The sequence below is a fragment of the Cupressus sempervirens genome, chromosome 3 (assembly GCF_028749045.1).
Source record: "Cupressus sempervirens isolate cs-2001-9-10 chromosome 3, ASM2874904v1, whole genome shotgun sequence".
NCBI lineage: Eukaryota > Viridiplantae > Streptophyta > Pinopsida > Cupressales > Cupressaceae > Cupressus > Cupressus sempervirens.
Window position 1 is genome coordinate 51,294,359 of NC_143120.1, and position 21,975 is coordinate 51,316,333.

Genomic DNA, 21,975 nt, shown 5'->3' on the forward strand with positions numbered 1-21,975 from the left:
ATTCCTTCACAACTTTGAATGCATAGGCCTATTTTTCATTAATATCATACTTCAATTCCGTAGCTTGCAATGATTTACTAAAAAATATTATTGGTTGTCCATATCCATCCTCATTCCTCTGTAATAAGACTATTGAAATATTATGGAATGAGGCAAAATAAAACATGTGCATTGGCTTGGAATAGATAGGAGCACTTAAAACAAAAGCATCTTTTGTTGCTTGTTTTATCTTTTGGAAAGACATACTTGGCTCATCATTCCATCTAATTTTAGAGCCTTTATTTAACATCTTAGAAGTAGTTCTACTTATTTCTACGAAATTTGTGACAAAGCTTTTGAGAAAGTTGATCTGCCCAAAGAAATATTGAATGCCTTTCACATTCTTTGGCTTTTGAATTTTATCTATAAGTTCTACTCTTTCTGGGTCTATCCTAACTCCATGTTTTCCGACCAAGTTACCTAACAATTTACCTTCAATGACAACAAAGGCACATTTCCTAGGATGCAAGGAGAAACCATACTTGAGAGCTCTGATAAATACCTTATCTAGATGCATACAATGATCACTTTCATTTTTTGAGTATGTTGTTAAATCATCTTGATATACCACTATAAACTTATCAATTATATCTGCAGAGGCCACATCCATGGTTCTCTATAATGTAGCTAGAAGAGTTGAAGGTAGAGCAAACTAATGCACTTGCAAAATGATGGCCGAGAAAACTCACGAGAAAAGAAAAACATCAATAAAAATATGGCAAACAAATCATGCAATATTATTTACATTATGAGTTTTCCACCCTTACCTGTAGGCTACAACATAGGTTCAAATATATACTAAAATGCATAGGCTAAAAGAATTCAAAACCTGGTATGCATCTATCCCTTAAATCCCTCCAACTATCTACCTCTTAGATAAAATAACTTTATTTGATTAAAAAACACTGAATTTAGGAATCTCTAGAATTAATCTTAATTTAGTCATGCACCTGCATCAGACTCCCAATGAACAAAAGATTTGTTCATGTACTCTTATCCATGAGGTCTTCAATACTCACACCATACTTGGATAGTTCAAAAGTTGTCTTCCATGTGGCATCTTCAAGTGGATGTCCCTTCCATTTGACAAGGTACTGTAAATATTCTTTACCCCTGGTTTTCTTGACTACTTTTTAATCCAAAATTGCCTTAGGTTCTTTTGGCATTTCTTTGGGTAATTGCTGCTTCCATTTAATGATTTTCTCTTCACCCTATTCAGTAACTTCAGTTATGTGTTCTTCACTTTTGAAAGTGTATAAATCTGCAACATTAAAGATAGGAGAAATTCCAATTCCTGGTGGAAGTTCTATTTCATATGCATTACTAGAAAACTTCCTTTGAATCTTACAAGGACCAATTTTCTTAGCCTTTAGTTTATTATACTCACCCATTGGGAATCTCTCTTTTCTAAGATGTGCTAGAACAAGGTCACCAACATTAAAGTTGACTTCTTTTCTTTTCTGATTAGCTCTCATTTTGTACGTGATGGTACTTTCTTCAAGTTTCCTTTCTAGTTGTTCATGCAAAACTTGCATTGCTCTTGCAAAGTCTTCACCATCGATACTTCTTGTTTCCAATTTACCCAAATTTCTTAACTCATATACTCCTCTTGGATGCATACAATACAGAATCTAAAATAGACTCGTACCCATGCTTCTATTAGGTGAGTTATTGTATGCGCACTCTCCTTGTGCAAGTACCAAGTCCCACTGTTTGGGATGCATATTAACCAAACTTCTCAAGATGTTCCCAAGGCTTCTGTTGACTACTTCTGTTTGACCATCTGTTTGAGGATGATAAGTTGAGCTAAAGCTTAAATTTGTACCCAAATTTTTCCATAGAGTCCTCCAGAAGTGTCCTACAAATTTAGTGTCCCGATTAGAGACAATGCTTTTAGGTAGTCAATGTAACTGAACTATCTCCTTGAAGAACAAATTGGCAATATTTGTAGCATTAGTTGTCTTTGTACATAAAATAAAATGGGCCATTTTGGAAAAGCGATCAACTACTACAAAGATTGAATCATTCCCTTTTTGAGTTCTTGGTAAACCAAGTACAAAGTCCATACTTACTGAATCCCATGGCCTATTGGGAATTGGCAATGGCTGATATAAACCTGCATTTTGACTTCTTCCATTGGTATGTTGACACACTTTACATCTTTCTACAAACTTCTTAACATATTTGCTCATACCTAGCCAGTAATAGTGTGCACTCAACTGAGCTAGTGTCTTATTTTGCCCGAAGCGTCTTGCTAAACTACCACTATGTTTTTCTTTCACCAAGTTCTCTCTCATGGAACTTTTTGGATAGCAAAGCTGACTTCCTTTGAATAAAAGACCACCTTGTATCATGAAATCCATCCAAGGACTTCTATCCTTACTAAGATGATTCACACATGCTTCATATGCTTCTTTGAAGTCTATGTGTTCATTGTACATCTCCCTTAGATCATTAAAACCCATTATGCTTATTTCAGAGCTTTGCATGATCAAACTTTTTCTGCTCAAAGCATCTGCAACTTTGTTAGTTTGACCACTTTTATGCTTGATAACAAAGGTGAAATTTTGAAGAAATTCAATCCATTTTACATGCCTTTGATTTAATTTGGTTTGGTTACTAATGAACTTTAAATCATGGTTGTCCATATATAAAACAAATTCTTTAGGCATCAAATAATGCCTCCACTTTTTCAAAACTTGAACAAGAGCATAAAATTCTTTGTCATATGAAGAATATTTCTTCCTTGCATCATTTAATTTCTCACTATAGTAAGCAATTGGCTTACCTTCCTGACTTAAAACAACACTTACAGCCATTCCACTAGCATCACATTCAGCTTGGAAGAGTTTATCAAAATCAGGTAAGGCTAGAACAGGTTGTTCAGTAATCTTTTTCTTAAGTAATTGAAAACTTGTTTCTGCTTCTTTAGTCCATTGGAATAACTTTTTATTTCCCTTGATTGTTTCAACAATTGGGGCACAAATACCATTGAAGTTTCTTATGAACTTCCTGTAAAAACTAGCTAGTCCATGAAAACTTCTGACTTCAGAGTAGGCCAATCTATTATGGCTTTAAGCTTTTCAGGATCCATTTTCAATCCATCTTTAGATATTAAAAAACCCAAATAAATTAACTCATCCTTTCAAAATATGCACTTCTTAAGATTGATTAAAAGTTTTTCTTGCTTTAGCTTACTTAAAACCAATCTTAAGTGTCTAAGGTGTTCTTCCTTTGATTGACTATAGATTAAAATATCATCAAGATAGACTATTACAAATTTTCCTATGAATTCCTTAAGCACTTCATTCATTAATCTCATAAAAGTGCTTGGAGCATTTGTTAAAACAAATGGCATTACTAACCATTCATAAAGCCCATCATTAGTTTTAAAGGCCATTTTCCATTCATCACCTTCTCTTATTCTAATCTGATGGTACCCACTTTTTAAGTCTATTTTGGAAAAATACTTAGCACCACTCAAACAATCCATGAAATCATCCATACGAGGCAAAGGAAGTCTATACCTGATGGTGATTTTTTTTATGGCCCTAGAATCCGTGCACATTCTCCATCCTCTATCTTTTTTTGGACTTAATACAGTAGGAACGACACAAGGACTTAGACTTTCTCTGACCAGTCCTTTGTCAAGCAAATGTTGTATTTGGGATTTGATCTCTTCATTCTCTCTTGGAGTCATTCTATAAGCTGCTTTGTTTGGAAAGTTAGCTCCAGGAATAAGATCAATATGATGGTTGATACTTCTTATTGGTGGTAACTCATTAGGCAAATCATCCACAACAATGTCAATAAAATCATCCAACATTTTCTGAATTTCTAAAGGTAAATCAGCCAATTTTGTACTTGTAAGAATTACCTTTGGTTTCCCCATTAGAGAAAAATTTACCTCCTCCTTAATATGATGCAAGAATTCTTTCCCACTTACCATTAACACCTTACTACTAACCTCCTCAACTACATTTTCATCCTTAAGGGGTATCAATGTGTGCTTATGTCCATCTTTTTCAGAAGTATATGTATTAAATCTTCCATCATGGATAGCCTTCCTATCAAACTGCCAAGGTCTACCTAAGAGAATATGACAGACATCCATAGGCATAACATCACATATTACTTTACAGATTTATAACTCCCTATTTAAAATTCTAAATGAGATTGTTCAGTTACCAATACCTAATGTCCTTTTTGCAGCCAAGACACCTTATATGGGGTTGGATGAGTTGTCTTTTTCAAGCCTAACTTATCAACCATTTCAGTGGATACAAGGTTGTCAGTACTCCCACTATCAATTATAAATTTCCAACATTTACCTTTGAGCTTACAGGTAGTTTTGAATAATTCTTTCCTTTGTGTTGGCTCTTGAATTTCTCTGGTCGGCTTAAGTAGGACTCGTTTCATAAGTAGTGATTCTCCAACCTTAGGTACATCTGTATGAATAGTTGATTCTGCAATCTCCTCCTCAGCTTGAGCAATGTGTGCACTTCTTTGGCTTGTGGAAGAATTCTCTAGACACTCATAAGATCTATGTTCATATTGATTACATTTAAAATATTTTCCAACAAATCATCTACCTCTACCTCTTGAATAAGGTCTTCTTCTTCTAAAGGAATCATTACCTCGGTAGGATTGTTCCTGGTGATGTGAACTACTGGGTTCTTCCCTATGAGCTTGCCATTGGTTTCTACCACTTGAGGATCCTCTTCCTCTATAGCTTCTACTTTTCCCTCTTGAGCTTTGTGCTTGTTTCCTAGACAGCTTCTCCTCGGCTTTGAGAGCATACTGGTATGATTTTTCCACTATTTTTGGACATAGAAGATTAATTTCATCTTGAATATTATATGTTAATCCATTGAGATATCGAGCCACTTTTTCTATATCATCTTCAATATGACCAGCTTTGATGGTCAACTTATAAAATTCCTCTGTGTAATCTTTAAATGACACTTCTTTTTGCTTAAGATTTTGTAATTTTTTAAAGAGATTAACTTGGTAATCCTTAGGCAAGAATTTACATTTTAGCTTGCCTATCATTCGATCCTAGCTCTTGATCTTTGATTTCCCTTTTTGTCTTCTTTCATCTTGTACTCCATCCCACCAAAGGGATGCATGACCTTGCAATCGTGTTACCGCAAATTTAACTCTGTTGTCATTAGCAACATTTTCATACTCAAAATATTTCTCCATTGCACTAATCCAATCGATCAATTTCTCAACATCTAGGCTACCTTCACAAATAGGTACCTCCAACTTGGGTTTGAAACTTGCTCCCACAATTGCTTTGATAAATCTTGTTTCAAATCCTTCTTCTTCAGGTTCTGTTGCTTGTTCTTGGGGTTCTTCGTCTGCATCACTGACATCATCCATGTCAATACCCCCTCCTTGTGCAAGTTCCATAGCCTCCAACTGTGCTTGCATACGTCTCATCTCTTCTACAATCTCTGCATTTGTAGGTTGTCTTCCTCGTCCTCGTTCTTGTCCTCTTCCTCGGACTCTGAATGCCATCTCTTGACAAAGAAGGTCCTGTCTCACTCTCACTAGGATTTCCTCACTTTCAGACACCAATAATGGTAGAGGGTTGAAAAATAATCTTCTACTCATATAAATTTTTACTACTACTAAGATCAAAATATGCTCTTCTTCACTTTATATAGTGGATCACTTAGAAAAGAGATTTCAAGTAGACATAATATTAGACCTAACTCCATAAAATTTATAGACATTGCAAAAAAAACCCATCACCTTCCTATCAAAACTGCTCATTCTGTGGAACGAATTCGTCAAAACTATTTCTGGGTTTTATGCTCTTTGCTTCTAACTTTTCAGAACATTTTGAATTTCTCAATTTTGTTGAGAAATGAGAAAGTTAAAAGAATTTTTTTGAGACTGGTTTTCACAGTGACGACTCAAAAATAAAAACACAATTTCCTCTTTGATTCACCTCTTAGCATGCGTGGCTCTTCTTCTCCAATGGCGACTCAGAGCACAAGAAGTACATACATGGGAATATCTACAAACATATAATGATCCATGATGAATACACACACTATAATATTCATAATCGCTAGTAACAACTTTTCTCAACTGTAGAGATCTTCCATGCAAACTTATTTCCAAGTAGCGAAAGCTCTTTTAAATTCAACCACCGTGACTCTTCTCATAGTGGCACTGACAACCGACTTGACACAACTTTGATTTCTGAAACAACCACTCCAACAAATTTCTCAAGATGACCACAATACACACTACCTTTCTCATGCTCATGCCCATCACTATGAAGCCCTCTTCTCAGCGAATCCTCTCACTTTTACCACAAAAAACAAATACTTAGGATCCTCCAACTCTAATACCAACTAATGTAGCTGGAAGAGTTGAAGGCAAAGCAAACTAATGCACTTGCAGAATGATGGCCGAGAAAACTCATGAGAAAACAAAATCATTAATAAAAATATGGCAAACAAATCATGCAATATTATTTACATTATGAGTTTTCCACCCTTGCCTATAGGTTACAACATAGGTTTAAATATATACTAAAATGCATAGGCTAAAAAAATTCAAAACCTAATATGCATATATCCCTTAAATCCATCCAACTATCTACCTCTTAGCTAAAATAGCTTTATTTGATTAATAAACACTCAATTTAGGAATTTCTAGAATTACTCTTAATTTAGTTATGCACCTGCATCACTCTGGAAAGTAGCACCAGCATTAGTTAAACAAAAGGGCATCCTACTATAAACATATATTCCCCAAGGTGTTGTGAATGCAATTTTGTATTGGTCTAATTCCTTCACAACCACCTGATTGTACCTAGAGAAGCCATCTATTATGGACATCAATTTTGACCTAGTAAGACTTTGCAACATGGCCTCAATGATTTAAAGACCATTATTTGAGATTCTTGAAATCAACACATAATCTTATATCACCATTTCTTTTGCTAATAGGGACTAGGTTCAATGAGACTTCATGCTGGAAAAGATTCTTTCTATAGGCTTTGAAATCATCTTATGTCCATGCAAATACATGTCTTTATTCTCTCAATAAATCAACTAAAGTTTTGCTGATTTTAGGAGACAACTTCCTCCATATATACACTTTCTTAGGTGCTTTTTTGGTTCCAAGTTTTATCTCTTCTAAATCCTTTACATTGTGCTCCTTTTCAATTTTTTTAGATCTATCACGGTTATCATAAAATAAACAAAATTGTATCATAAATGTTTTTTGACATTATTTTAAATAATTACTATAGATCTACATGCTTTTCTTACCTATATAAGTGAACAACATTTTAAAATAAAGTTTGTGTATAAATTGGTTTAAAATATGTTAAATTATGATACAAGTTTATAACTAACCTTCTGTGATTAGGTATTAGGAGTGGAATTCAAGAACTTTGAAAGGAGCTTGACACATCTTTAAAAATGCACAAGTAAGAAATTTGACATATATCATCATATTTTAATAATTATTTTTATAGATTATATTATAAATTTTATGAAATATTTGCTTTCATTTAAAATATAAGAATTTTTTTTTATGACAGACATATGACTGGTGAAGATTTGGATATGTTAGATTTTAAGGAATTGAAGTGTCTTGAATAAATCAATTTGGGTGTAAAAAAATAAATTTACGAAAGCTAACTCACAATAGCTTTTTTTTTACTCATTATATTTTAAAATGAGGTTTACTTGGATTGAAAGTATATAGTCTTCTAGCACTATCTTCCTTCTAACTATTTGAATATTATTTATTTCGAAAGAATTAAGTCAATTAAAAATATATTTTAATTAATTTTTTTAAAGGTATCTTAAGATTTGGTAAAATATTATCTAAATTTTGCAGGATAAAGTAAACTGGGGTGGGGATGACAACTACAAAACTGTAGTTGTAAAGTGTGTCCAAATATGGCTACAATGTGTTTGATTATAATGTATGTTCTACCCTGTTAGAGGCTTACAAAGGTTGTTAGGTCTCACCTTGTTAGAGGATTTAAACTTACAATAAAGTAAGCACTCAGTTAAGAGATTTACAACAATTTGTTAAGACTGCTTGGTTAAGAGATTTTCTTTGTATCACCTGTTAGAATGATTCAGAACTGTGATCCTTTGGTTAGTACCTTGTTTCTTGATGTCAAATCTCCTCGTTGCTATTTAAACTTTGATCCTCCTAATTAGGTATGTCTCCTTTTTCGTTTCACTTCTTTGCTATATTCTTCTCAAACTAATTCTGCGAAGTATAACTCGGTTATAGCCATCTAAGCCACCATGAATACCTTATGAACTCTTAGCATTCATCTCCTCACATACTCATAAACCTTTTAGGGTTTAGCCTTCTTAAATAAATATTGGTGGTGATGTATTCGGTAAGAATAAACGGTTGTGGTTGATCCTTATTTTTGCCTAAAGCTTCCCTTAGTCTGATTGGTTTCATGTTTATTTCAGGATTCGTAATGTCTCTATACTTATCTTCTTGGTATCTAGAAGCTCTGATGCTCAGCCTTTACTGTGTACTTGGCACCTGAATCACTTGACACATACTAGTTTACTCAGCTCCTTCTACCAATTCGACACTTGAATGACTTGGTACACATTGACTACTTGACACCTACTAGTGCTTGGTGCTAACTGCCATATTGCTCGGCATGTATTGTCTAGAGATTGATGCTCGACATACTTTGATTGTATGCATATACAACTTTATTGTATGCATAAGTCAGACAATATATCTTAATGACTCGGCTCATATACAAAATTCTCAAAACTTCAAAATTTGCAGCCTTGATACATTTCCTTCAAAAATACTTAACCAAAATTTTATATCCCAAAAACTTCATATCTCCCTTTTTTGACACTTATGTCATTTTGGTTGTACACTTATAGTGTGTTTGTCCAAGAATGGTTTGTGTAGCTCAAGTATGATCTTCAATGCTGCATCCCAGTTATTGCATGCTGCATCTAATGAATGAATCTGTATTTCAAGATCAGTAGCATGGTCAACTAAGCCTTCATGTGATGCAGGAGCATCCAGAGGTATAAGGGCAATCCTGTGTCACCCAAAAAAAAATGTACTTAGACTTAGTTTCTGTTTCATGTGTTTTCATTTCTGGATACCCATTTGGGTCAAATAAAGGTTCCAACTCTCATAGTTCCACTATCAATGTTCTAGGATAGAGTATTTGAACACCTTGGGATACGTGTAAATGCCGAAAAAAATAGGAGTATGTAATTGAGCCATCATTTTGGTGAACTAGGAGGTGTAAATTGGCCAGATGAATGTAATTGTAATTTAGAGCATTCCAGAAAAAGAATCAGGTCAAAAGGCCCCACGGTTTGAAAGTTATTGCAATTTTTCGATTTTTGAAGACCTCCTAAGAATGCTTCAAAGTAAGGTTAAGGGCATTAAATGACCTCAAAAAGGGCTGAAAAATGGGGGACGAGCAAAGCTGGTCCATAGGGCTATAGAGCGCTTCGAGAGCTTTCCGAAAATGTAAACGGTTCGTCAATCAGAGCTACGGTTCAAAAGTTATGCCTCTCGAAAGTTCGGTTACCGTTTTTGGATTCTTCTAGATTTGCACCAACTTCTAACGCGGCTTCTGGAGCCTTCTACTTGGTCGGTGGATGCCTACTAGCACTTTCTAGAATGTATTCCTAGTCCTTAACCCTCTGGGGTCTATTTAAGGACATTTTTGGCATTGTAAAAGGCAGTTCGGAGTGGAGTTTGAGAGGAGGTACTGAAAGGAGAAATTATCTCCAGATTTATGTTATTGTAAGCCCTTAGGGCATGTTATGAAGTCTATTTTCTTTGTATTGAATGTACTATCTTATTTTCACAGGTAATACAATTTCCCTTTTCCTGTTGTGTCCATTCTGTGCTTGGGTTGCGTCCCCATCATCATGTGTAGAAAGTTGGGAGTCTTCATCAATGTTTTAGCATAGGCTCGTTCATTGTTTAACACTTCCATGGGAGGTGTTAACATGGATTGTATACTGATCAAGGTAGATCAGATATTTGACTAGGAGATTAATGTAATGTACTACCTGAGAGTTTCAAATCACCTTGCAGCTAGTCAATAACCTTTTAATTTTCCCTAGTGAATAGATCAACGTTGCATGATTTTTTGTATAGAGAGAAAATATTCTCTAATACCTTCTTCACACATTCCATTTTGGTTGCTAAAGCAACTCGTCTTAGTGTAATAGCACTAGATATATTCTCTAAAACCCCTTTGTATAAAATTTCCTTTTAGACCATTCTTACAATTTGACATTAGAGTCTAGGTTTTCATCCTTTATCTTGTCCACAATGGTTACAAGTTGCTCTATTATGGGCTTATATTCATTAGTTTTTGAAAGGTTAAAAGCATCCATGAATATGTCTTTAATTTCATGGAGGACTTGCTTTTATTTCTGTTCCCTGCTTAATATTTCTTGCCTCTTCTTTGTCTAAAGAGTTTCTTGAGGAATGCTCATCTCTTTAACTGTGATTGTATTTAGATCAAACTTTGGTAACTTAATCACCTCATCTAAGCTTACATCATCAAATGATGTAACTTTGTCACTTTTTGGTGTGCTTGAATTGAGCTGTGATATCTGTAATCATGTGGCATGTGTAGTTAGCCTCTAAAGAGTGTAATGACTGAAAAGAAAAATGGAAACTGGCAAGGTGACTAGAGTCTATATTGCAATTTGCTCCTCAAGTTTAGTAGTCAGCTTCAACTCTTCAATATTGTCTCTTTCCTTCCGAACTTCACCCTATAATGGTGGAATAGGTACAAGACTTGCTTCTTGACCCTTATGCACTTCTATTCCATCCTTCTCAGTAATCACTACAATAGACAAACCTGAATTGTTTAGGTTGGGCATTGATGTATCTCTAAATTGTGCTTCTGCCTCTTTCATCTAAATCATAGTTATTGGCATTGCATATGGTGTCTTAGTTGTATCATCCTTTTATTCGAGGTTAACACTTTGATTTCGTTGTAGATCCTGTGATTCCTTTTCTTTTATCTCTATAGTTCGTGGGAGTACATTTTATGTATCTTGTAGCTTCTCCCATGCACATGCAACTTCTGCCTATTGAATCTAATCCACTCTCACCAATATAGGAGTATTGCATAAAAGTGTTGCATTGGTAGAGTTGTGCAGAATTTTGTTCAAAACATCCTCAATCAAAAGATTGACATTATGTGTTATTTTATTAGGAACATCCTTGATGGTTACTAAGTCCTGTTGACTCTCTTTGTCATCATGTGGGTGATCGGAACTCAACATTTGTGTATATATCCTATGCATCTTGCTACTCTTCTTCAGTTGTTTCCTCCTTTTCTATTCCTTCAACTCCCTCCACATTACCTTCCTTGACTGGGCTTACCTCTTGATCTTTCTCTTTCTCATCCTTCTTACGTTTGTGCTCTTCTTGTTCACCTTTTTCTGTTATAGCTTTAGTGGATAGCCAATAAATAGATTTCCAAATTGATGTACTTTTTGTTACCACATCTTTGATTTTTTCCTTTAGAATGTATTTGGGTGAAAATTGCCCTTTATGCTTCTCCATTGCTTTGGCAATCATGTTTTTATCCAATTCAAACATTACTTGGGCTAGAGTAGTTTCCCTGATTTGTGTCTCAGTGGTCAAACTGAATTGCCACTTTTTCTCAACTCTTTCATAAAGACTTTGAGGTAAAGTATTGGCAATCTCTAGAGAAGTAGTCTTGAAAGTAGCCATCATATTATATATGGCCTCTTTAACCTTATTTTTATCAATGCTCCTTAGCTTATCAAAATCAGCATTTGTAAAACCTGAGAAATTTGTATTGGTTGTAATGTTTTCATACAAGTTGTTAATGTCAGAAGAGGGATTGTGAGTTACCACCTTGAATTGACTCAAGTCATTTGACTGTGTCTTTTCCTCATCTGAATTTTTCTGAGGTGTGTACTTATTGGTTAATCTCTTGAATGTCTTTGGAGCAGGCTGTCTCGGGTCTATTGCACTATTGGCCTTCTTTCCCTTTTCCTTTGTCACTTCTTTAGCTTGTGTAGTGGCTACCCTTTTGCTTTATGTAGTTATACATATGGTTGGCTTTCATTGTGACTTCTTCATAGTCTTCTCATCTTTCTCCACTATTTCAATCTATGCTTTCCTTTTCTTCTCCTTTTCCTTAGGTGCTTCCTCTGCTTCTTCTTCCTTGATACCTTCAAAATCTTCACCTAGGCCTTGGGTAAGTTTTAATGTTGCTTGGCCCTATTCTTCTTCTTCTTATTCATCTTGACCTTCACCTTCACCAAATCTCTCTTTAAGCTTTTTGATAAGTTTGTTCTTCTTTCTCAAAACTGTAGTTGTTTTCAAGACATTGTTTATTTTGGATTTGGCTTCATCGTAGTTTCCAAAAGATGTAGCATCTTTATCAATTTATTCTACTAGTAAGGTTGTGATTGTTGTACAGTCTTCATCGACATTGATCTCATATGGCAAGGGTATTAACCATCTAACCATCTCATATGTATAATCTGCATCAACTAGGAAACACACATAATTGTAATGTTGTTCCACTAATGATTCCTGAATCCTCAATCTTTGTTTCATGGATTTCTTAATGTCATTAAAATAATTAGTCATGGCTCACCCAAAATTGTCTCCAAGTTGCTCAATGAATTTTGAAATCTGCTACGTAACTAACCTGTTGGTCCTCAAAGCAACTTTAGGAAAAGTGGGAAATGTGTTTTGCACATAGAAAAATATGCAAACAATCAAAGAACCAAACTTGAAAAATGCACTTTTGGCCTTCCTAATGGCTTCCAAGTTTTATGATAATTGTTGTATTTGTAACTTGACAAAGTCATAGGAATGATCTCTCTTCGCAATTTTGTAAACTAAATCCATTGCCATATAGGAAACATTGTTTAGCCAGCTCGACTGAAATAACTTATGGGCAATGACTCTAATTGCAAAGGCAACAATGCGATCTGGAATAGTATCTATTGACATCCCTATCTTATTCCATGTGACACTTGTATTCTTTTCAAAAACCTCCTTTGCATCATTTTGTATGACCCGATTTTCCATAATTATTGCAAGTGGATTTGTATTTCTTACCTTAGTTATTCCTTTGCTTGCCAGTTTTAGAGGATTCTTGGTCTTCAGTATTAGTGTATCCCAGTCTAGTTGTATCATTATTAAGCCTTGGTGATTCTGTCAAATTGTCAAAGTATTTTATGGCTTCACTTGGTTTGTCGAATTTGTCAATGAATTCCTTTTCTATTCTTAGTTCATTTTTCAATAGATCTTTCAGTGATTTTAGGGTTGTGATCTCAGTTTCCTTTCTATTCAATTCATGGTTTGTAAGCATTAATTGATTTATTGTATCCAATTTATGTTGGCAAGCTTCTACACATATGATGTCTTCTCTCCAAGTCTGTTAATTAGTATTCTTTTGTGTTCTTTAATCATGATTTTGTCTTCCTTGGCTTTCTTTTTCATTTCAGTTATTTGAAATAGCAATATTGATTGTACTTCTTGTTCTCTTTTGATATTTTTGACTTCTTCAATTAAGGCATTTTTCTTTTCCATTAGATCTATAATTGCTGCATCAAATTCATTTAAGTTTCCATCTTCAAACAATGTAGTAGTATCTTCCTCTTGCTATTGAGTGTCATTTTGTTGAATAACCAATTCCTTTCTTCTCTTCAATGAACATTGGAGTTCCTCTCTTGCCCCCTTGAGTTGATGTAGGGAAAGCTATATTTCATTCTTCTATTTCTCAATAATCTTTCCCACCTTGTACACTTTCATCTTCAAGACCTTACCTCCAAAGATGTAAAACTTTACTTTGTAGAGGACTAAGCTTTGATACCAATTGTTGTAAATAACAATGAAAAAGTAAGTTCTAAGAAAGGGGGGGTAAATCAACACTTAAAACTTTTTCCTCTTAAAACATATCACCAACATCAATATCATAACTTAACATATAAGCTGAATTAACTTAACATGCATCACATCCATAGCATAAGGTAAATAACACATAAGACAATAAATTTGGTTACTCAAAAACCCTCCAATGAGAATGTAAAATTGGGATGGGTATGACACCCACAAATCTTCACTACTACAGTTGTAAAGTGTGGCCAATTATGGCTACAATGTGTTTGATCATAATTTATGATCTGCCTTGTGAGAGGTCTTCCTTGATAGAACCTTACAAACACTGTTATGTCTCACCTTTTTAGAGGATTTAAACTTATAATAAAGTAAGTACTTGGTTAAGATATTTATAATAGCCTGTTAGGACTACTTAGTTAAGAGATTTTCTCTATATCACCTATTAGAATGATTCAACACTGTGATCCTTTGATTAGCACCTTGCTACTTAATGTCAGATCTCCTCCTTGTTGTTTAAACCTTGATCCTCCTGATTAGATATGTCTCCTTTGTTCTTTCACTTCTTTAATCTTTTGTTGTCAAACTGATACTGCAAAGTATCACTCTATCATAGCCATCTAAGCCACCATGAATGCCTTATGAACTCTTAGCATTTTTCTCCTTGCACACTCGAAAAATTCTTAGGCTTTAGCCTCTTTAAATAAATATTGGTGTTGACAAATTAGGTAAGAATCAACAACTGTAGTTGATCCTTATTACCACCTAAAGCTTCCCTCAATCAGAATCATTACATGTATTATTTAGCGATTCATAATATGTCTCCATACTCAGCTTCTATAATTGTAAAATACTATTTATGTCAGCCCAAAAATGGTTTACATAGAAGTTTATACCATTACAAACATCTATGTCATGAACTATTCACTTAGCATTTAGAGTCTTTGATGCTTGGCCTCCACTATTCTCTTAATGTTGTAACTCAACTTCTGAGTACCTCAGCACTCACTGTCTACTCAACACCTAAATCGCTCGACACATACTAGTTTACTCAACTCCTTTTTCTACTCAACACGTGAATGACTTGGTACACATTGACTGCTCGACACCTACTATTACTGGACACTAATTGTCATATTCCTTGGCATGTATTGTTTGGAGATTCATACTCGACATGCTTTGATTACTCGGCATGCACTTAGTTTCTGCTAGATAAGGACTTAAGTATTTTGTCACTACCTTGAGAAAACCAATCTGCGATTAACAATACGGTGGCATTCAATCCTTAGTGGCTTCTCTCAATCTCTCCTTCCTTATGGGCATAAATGGCCATCTTCTTGGCATCTTTTTGTCAGATTGGGGTAGTCATTTCACCAAATGACTGATCTGTTAGTGTTTGATACAAATAGTCAACTTATATAACAGAAAAGGAAGTGAAGCCCTTGCCACAAACCCTAAGGGGAGCACTGATTATTTTATCAAAAATCTCCCCCTCAGCATTACCTAAGGGCCTAAGGATTCAAACCTGTAACCAAGCTCTGCTACCACTTCTTAGAGTAGGGTTGTCTTTGCACCAAAAGAATGATCTATTAGTGTTTGATACAATCACTTGACTTATAGCACATAGGAAGTAGTTAAGCTCTTGTCACAAACCCTAAGGGAAGCATTGCATATTTTGTCAATGTTTTCTAGATCACTCACTACAACACAATGAAAATATTGAAAAAGCCATGGTGAATAGTAATTGTTTTACTATAAAAAAATATAAGTCTTTCTAGAAACTTGATGCGGTAGCATTTTATTTTCTTGGTGATCTTGCATATTTCTTCTATGTTTATTCTCAAGTAATGATCATTGGTTGTTGAGATTGTAGACCATTGGATTTAGTGAAGAGTTGTGTGATTCTTACATAGGGCCATTTGAGATTCTTCATGTTGATTCTTAGAATATGTGATGATATATATCTATGATAGATATTTCTTATCTATTTTTTATCCTCATCATTGAGCCTATGTTTGGGGTTGAACCTATGAGATATAATACATCTCCCAAATCATATGAAAGAGTTAATATCCTAAGCCAACATGTTTGTTAAAATGAATTAATATGGAATATATTTGGGGTAAAAGCACAAACCTATGTCACCTTTTATAAAGAAATAGGATATCAGAATGTGACAGTTCGACATTAATGACTATAAAAATGGTATTTGTGTTTAGAATATGAAGATGATGTAAATTGATGAAATGTGTAGAATTGGATGAATTTTATGCCTACAATTTTTATAATTTTTTTCAGTAAGAATTTATTCATTTTATTTTATTTTGAAGTCTCTTTTTTAACTGTAAAAAATATAGGGTGTAGTTCCTGTCAAACAAGTATATGCAAATCATCTTTTTTTGTTCTGATTTGAAAATATCTTATAGATGACATGTATAGCTAGAGGAAAAAAAAAATAAAATTATTATTTATATTTTCTTTGTTGTAAGTACTCAAGTTTGACCTTATTAGAATCCAATAGTTTTTTCCTACCGTCAAAACTTCTCTATCAAATTTATATCTTCTTGAAAAAAAATTGCATATTGATGAAGAGGATTCTCTGCTCTAGAGATAAATATAATTTTTTAATTTTTTGGATATGATTTACAATTTTTTTTTCCTTTTTTGAAGGAGCGCCTTTTGAAATGTTGATATATCGATTTATAATATTTTGAGATTATAACATATTATTACTAATCAAAACACTCAAAAATTTATATAATGATGATATTTAATCTGAGATCTATAAAAGTGTAGTTTTAGTTTTAAAAAAAAAAAAAAAAGTTTTGATAGAGAAATGAGATTTGACCAGAAAAGGTTTTGGTATCCTAAACGGTGACACACATCTGTCCTTTTACCCTTTGATGTACCTAAGTGTAGAATAGTAGACTAACTAAATAGGAAGATGTTCTAATTGAGTTCTCATGAGTATATTGATCTCTTGATAGATTTATACATATTTTAAGGCTTCAACTAGATAGCTCTGATTCCCTGACACATTGTACGTTATTGATCATTGAACTTGAATGTAATCAATTGAATTTATCCATTTCTTTTCTTCTTCATTTAATATTCTTTTAGATGTTACTCTTGCTACATGGTTGTATATCTCCATCAGGGATTCTTCGTCGTAGGACTTTATCAAAAATCTATTTTGGACTTATTTTACTTTTCTTTATTTACTAAATCTTCCATATCTTGACATATAATTTTTTTAGTTTCACACCATTTGTTGAACTAAGATTGTGATTCATTTCTACACCTTTCTAAATTCTCAATGAGAAATTTTTAAGTTCACCTAGATCTCATTGAACATATTTATCCATAAACTTGCATTCATAATTTGTTGTAATAAACATAATAGCCTATTTGACCTTCCTAATTATCAAGCCTATTTATGATTTATTACTTAAAAAGTTGTTTTGCATAATTGAATTCATAATAAGTATAGGGCATATGCACCGAGTTGTGGTGCCAAAAAGGTGACAAGGAATTTTTTTTTTCCTATTTTAAAAAGCGTGTATGCGCTATAGCACGTATGCATTATAGCGCGCACACGCTATAACACGTACGCACTATAGCGCGCACGCGCTATAGTGCGTATAGCACGTATGCATTATAGCGCGCACACGCTATAGCACGTACGCACTATAGCGCGCACGCGCTATAGTGCGTACGCGCTATTAAAAAATAAAAAGTATATATGATGGGCTGCAAACCCGCAACCCATCATTTTCATCAGCATTTTCTTCTACTCCTATAGTGAGCAGTGTGTATGCGAGTTGAAGACTCAACATTTGCACCACCATTTGCCAAAATGCCTCCTCGTCGACGAAATTCAAGACCACAAGCGCACCCACGACGACGCCGTAAGTGATGTAAACCTAACTTTGCATTGTTTGATATATTTTTCATGTTTTTTTGTAAGTTTTTTATATTCTTTTGTAGGGTTTTTACAAATTTCATTTAGATTTGTTTATTTATTTGAATTTCAATTGATTTTTTATCAGGAAATGTTCATAATCAACCAGAAAATCCACAAGAACATCAAAACCCTCAAGAACCCCAAAACCAAAACCCTCCTCAAGAAGAAGAACAAATTCCACAACCCGAACCAATTGCAAGACCTCCACCAGGCACACAAGAAAATATAAGAAATGAAATAGAGAGAGGCAAAACTGAATTAGAAGGAATCATTGCTCGGTTGAAAGAATCCAGCAAACCAATCCAATGAGGGCTCAATTGGCATCATCCCTCAAATCCATTAACACTCAGATAGCCTCAGTTAGTGGTCAGTTAGATATTTGGCGGGCTAAGAGGGATGAACAAAAAAGATTTTATGCAAATAAATTGTCATATGAAGATGTTAGAAAAAAGGAAATACTAAAAGGTAGTATATGTGCATTATTTAGAAAACTCGGTGAGCAAAATACTGTTAGAGAGGGTACTAAACGATTCTCCATCCATTGGTGCATACATGATGCTATTAGAAATAATTTTTGGGATAGATGGTGGATGGTTTTTGATGCCCCTCCTTGCAACAATCACGAGGTCCCCATGTATTTTTTGAAGAAATTATATTGTGAGTTTGTCCTTGAGGAGATCCCCAATTACTTTGATATGTTAGACTCCCAGGGTAGAGGTGGGGGGTCATCATTTGAGAGGCCAGGAGCACGCCTGACCCTAATGTAGTTAGGGCAGCCGTGGTCCATCCACAGCGCGAGCATGTGATTATTCCTTCAGTTGTGAAGGAACATGTAGAGGCCAGCACTCTAGGGACCATTAATGCTTTGACGCAGACCCTCATCCATACCACGTGCCCATTAGTTGAGGGGGAGCCTTCTATACGTCGTGGTCACATGTGCACTTCATGCGGATCCCTATGCACATTTGGCACTCATGTCGGAGATGGTGCAGATGATGGGCTTGTCACCAATCAGTTCCTGAACGAGACATTTGGCATTGACACACAGGTAAATTACTAATTTGATCACATTTCATACGTATAGTGAATGATTAATTAATTAGGATTTATTGACATTGTTCAAAATTTAGGGTCAAAGTGTTCCTGGGCCTAGCAGCGATCCTCCAGGCCCATTTTTTGTCCCTTCGATGAGTCCTGAGGTATGTATCAATTTAATCATTTTAATTAATACATATATTTATTACGTAATCATATTAAGGATTGACCAAAAAAAATATGCATGTGCATCAGTTCTCCACAGGACCCTCAACTTTTACCACAGACGCAGAGCAGAGACATCATACGAGCTTCACACAGGTACAGTTGTTTCATGTTAATTTAATTCATTTGATTATATTTATTTCATGTTTCATGTTAGATATAACATGTATTGTATGACATGCAACTCATGATGTCGGACACACCTCCTCATCTGCGACAGTCTGTTGATAGTGGAGTGGCCGCAGCTGTGGCTAGCTCACAGCCACTGACGGAGGTATGAAAGAATTTTCTTCGTTTTGGTTGTTGTTTATAATAGTTAATCTCAAAATTTCTAATGTTATTTATAAGTTATTATATTTATTGAATTGTTGTAGGGTCTTGTCACGCCTGATCGTCCACGAGCATTTGAGGTGGACTTACAGAGTGACTATTTGTTGGCGGTAAGAAAATAATTAATTTTGTGAGTACATATATTTGATTTCAACGTATAATAAATATTGATTCATATCTACTTTCTTTGTATCAGTTGGACCTGGAGAAGAGCCTCAACAAGAGGTCAAGTGAGCGTGTCAGGAGGGCCCCGTCATCTCCACTGTCTCCCTCCACACGACGGCAGAGGACATCGAGAGACTTGTTTCATTCCCCTCATGGGAAGGAAAAGATGTAGTTGAGATATTTGATACATATATATATATATATATAGAGAGAGAGAGAGAGAGAGAGAGAGAGAGAGAGAGACTTGTTTCCTTCCCCATGTATATATATAGGCATCTGAGAGACATATTAGATACACGTTTGATGTACATATGACATTCTATATTTGATGTATGACATATTTGATGTATGACATTATTGGTTAATATATGATATGTTTGTTCATATACGACATTATTGGTTATCATAATATATTATGTGTTTGTTAATGTATATGACATTATTGGTTATCATTTTATATTATATGTTTGTTCATGTATGACGTTAAATTAGATATATTCGTGTATGACATTAAATTAGATATGTGCATGTATGAAATTAAATTCAATTGCTAGAGAGTTTCCATTATGTCTACCAACTAGTAGATGTTCTTTTTTGCTTTATTAGTATTTCTCAAAAATTGCAAAGAAGTTGTTTCTGGTGAATAGTTGTAAACAATTGTGATCATCGACTTCATGTACTCATGGCTTTGGCTGCGAACACTTGTAACTTTGGCTATAAGCATCCATGGCTTTGGCTATGTGCATTAGTGGCTTTGGCTGTGAGCATTTATGGCTTTGGTTGTAGGCACAATATAGCCTTGGCTGTAGGTTGTCTTTCTTGCTGCATGTCGAAGTTACCTTCAAGAATATCATTAGTCTAAGATTATTACAATTAAAATACTATGACATAATACCTTGGAAATAATAGTCTTTAACCCATTACTTTATTTGTTAAAACATCATGTAGTATCTACTGTAGTCCTTCTACTCAAATATGTTTTCAAAAATACTTAGTATGGCAAAGAAATGTCTATGGAAAGCTTGTCAAATAGGATATTGAAGAACTAAATGTGGATAGTCATTAGTACCCATCAATAAGAACACGAACATCTTTCTCAAGCAAGCCATATGACATTAGCAAGTAATTTATAAATTTCCTTCGCAAATAACTAGAAGATGCTATGAATCTTAATACAGAGTTAATCACGAACTCATTATTCCATCCAAGAAGCATCTATCACCCTAAGCCAATTAATCGACAGGATAAAAATTAATTCAATTTCAACAAAATTTTGAGTATAACAAGCATCTTAGGGATTCTTACAAGAATTAACACGATGTTCACAAGAGCATTACAAGTTCTTGTAATGCTATTTCACATATTGTAATCATATTCAGTTTTGAATGGCCATTTGTGTTACAAGAATAAATGTTCTTTAAGGTCTTTTAATTCTAGACATGAATTTTATTATGAAGCTTTTTTATGACAATCCACTCAATGCATATATTGTTGTTCCACATTATGCTAATTTCACTTTCATTGGTTGATTTGGGTCTAGACATGATGTTATTCACTACCTTTTATATATATATATTTTTTTGTAGTGAGGTTCTGGCCTAAATGAATGTATTAATCATCGAAGTTGTGAACCTTGGTCGAGATCCTTACAAATATATTTTCAAATTGGACCTCAAATAGTTTTCTTAGTCATCCCCTGTACACAGATACTGAAATTGTAGTTAATTAAAAAATTAATATTGAATTAACACATGTTTAATTGAGAAGTATTATGTACCTCAATAGGCTAGATTATTATTGACCGGGAAGCTTTATCTTAGAGCAGTTGGTTTCCTAAATCTTTAGCGCAATGACAGTCTTATGGAATGTGGAATTAGGTCTGCTAGCTAAGGAATGTTCTTTAAAAGGTAGAGGAAACTCAAGACTCACATGTTTCCAATCAATATAAATGTTTAAATCGCTTCTCTAATTTTTTCTATTTATGATCTTCATAAAACTTAACTTTCTAAATGCATTGATGGGGAAATAAAGATCTTCTAGGAACTAAAGGCTAATCATGTTTAATACTTACAATTCTCTGATTTTATCTAATAATTTAAAAAAGATTGTACAAGTGTTTTCAAAGAGCAACACTTGTCACTAACATCATAAGAAGGAATATCCAAGGAGACTTACCACTGATCCCCCACCACCAAATTCAAGAGAAAACGAAATTCCACTACTAAAGAGATAGTAACAATGATCATCCCTAGTCTCTCCCTTATGACAAAATGATTACCATCAAAATTTGCATTTCCAATTGCATCATGTGCGTT

The 21,975-nt window shown here is 34.3% G+C and overlaps 2 protein-coding genes across 8 annotated transcripts in view; both read left to right on the forward strand.

Annotated features, from left to right (window-relative positions):
• The window catches only part of LOC149564739 (uncharacterized), a 165,590-nt gene that overhangs the window by 26,761 nt on the left and 116,854 nt on the right, over positions 1 to 21,975 (forward strand). For 4 of the 6 annotated variants that reach the window (XM_089818326.1, XM_089818325.1, XM_089818334.1 and 1 more), the window contains exon 2: positions 7,435 to 7,495. The exons of the other annotated variants lie outside the window; for them this stretch is intronic. The gene's annotated coding sequence lies outside the window, so the exon portion shown is untranslated. The remainder of the gene's footprint in view (positions 1 to 7,434; positions 7,496 to 21,975) is intronic. 6 annotated transcript variants of the gene reach the window in all.
• On the forward strand, positions 11,685 to 20,046 carry LOC149564740 (uncharacterized). 2 transcript variants are annotated; one of them, XM_089818336.1, is made up of 7 exons: positions 11,685 to 17,849; positions 17,991 to 18,953; positions 19,036 to 19,104; positions 19,196 to 19,261; positions 19,386 to 19,439; positions 19,540 to 19,605; positions 19,692 to 20,046. In XM_089818336.1, the coding sequence occupies exons 2-7, from the start codon at positions 18,840 to 18,842 to the stop codon at positions 19,830 to 19,832; spliced, it is 510 nt and encodes a 169-aa protein (XP_089674462.1). In that variant the 5' UTR covers positions 11,685 to 17,849; positions 17,991 to 18,839; the 3' UTR covers positions 19,833 to 20,046. The 2 variants fall into 2 exon arrangements, with proteins under 2 accessions (XP_089674462.1, XP_089674461.1); XM_089818335.1 differs by having other exon boundaries at positions 11,685 to 18,953.

Excerpts from the sequence above, each read along its gene's own strand:
- LOC149564740 (XM_089818335.1), top strand. The coding sequence starts at position 18,840 with ATGTGCACTTCATGCGGATCCCTATGCACATTTGGCACTCATGTCGGA. Across the intron at positions 19,105-19,195 it reads TCCCTTCGATGAGTCCTGAG|TTCTCCACAGGACCCTCAAC; the intron begins GTATGTATCAAT and ends CATGTGCATCAG. Across the intron at positions 19,262-19,385 it reads ATCATACGAGCTTCACACAG|TCTGTTGATAGTGGAGTGGC; the intron begins GTACAGTTGTTT and ends CATCTGCGACAG.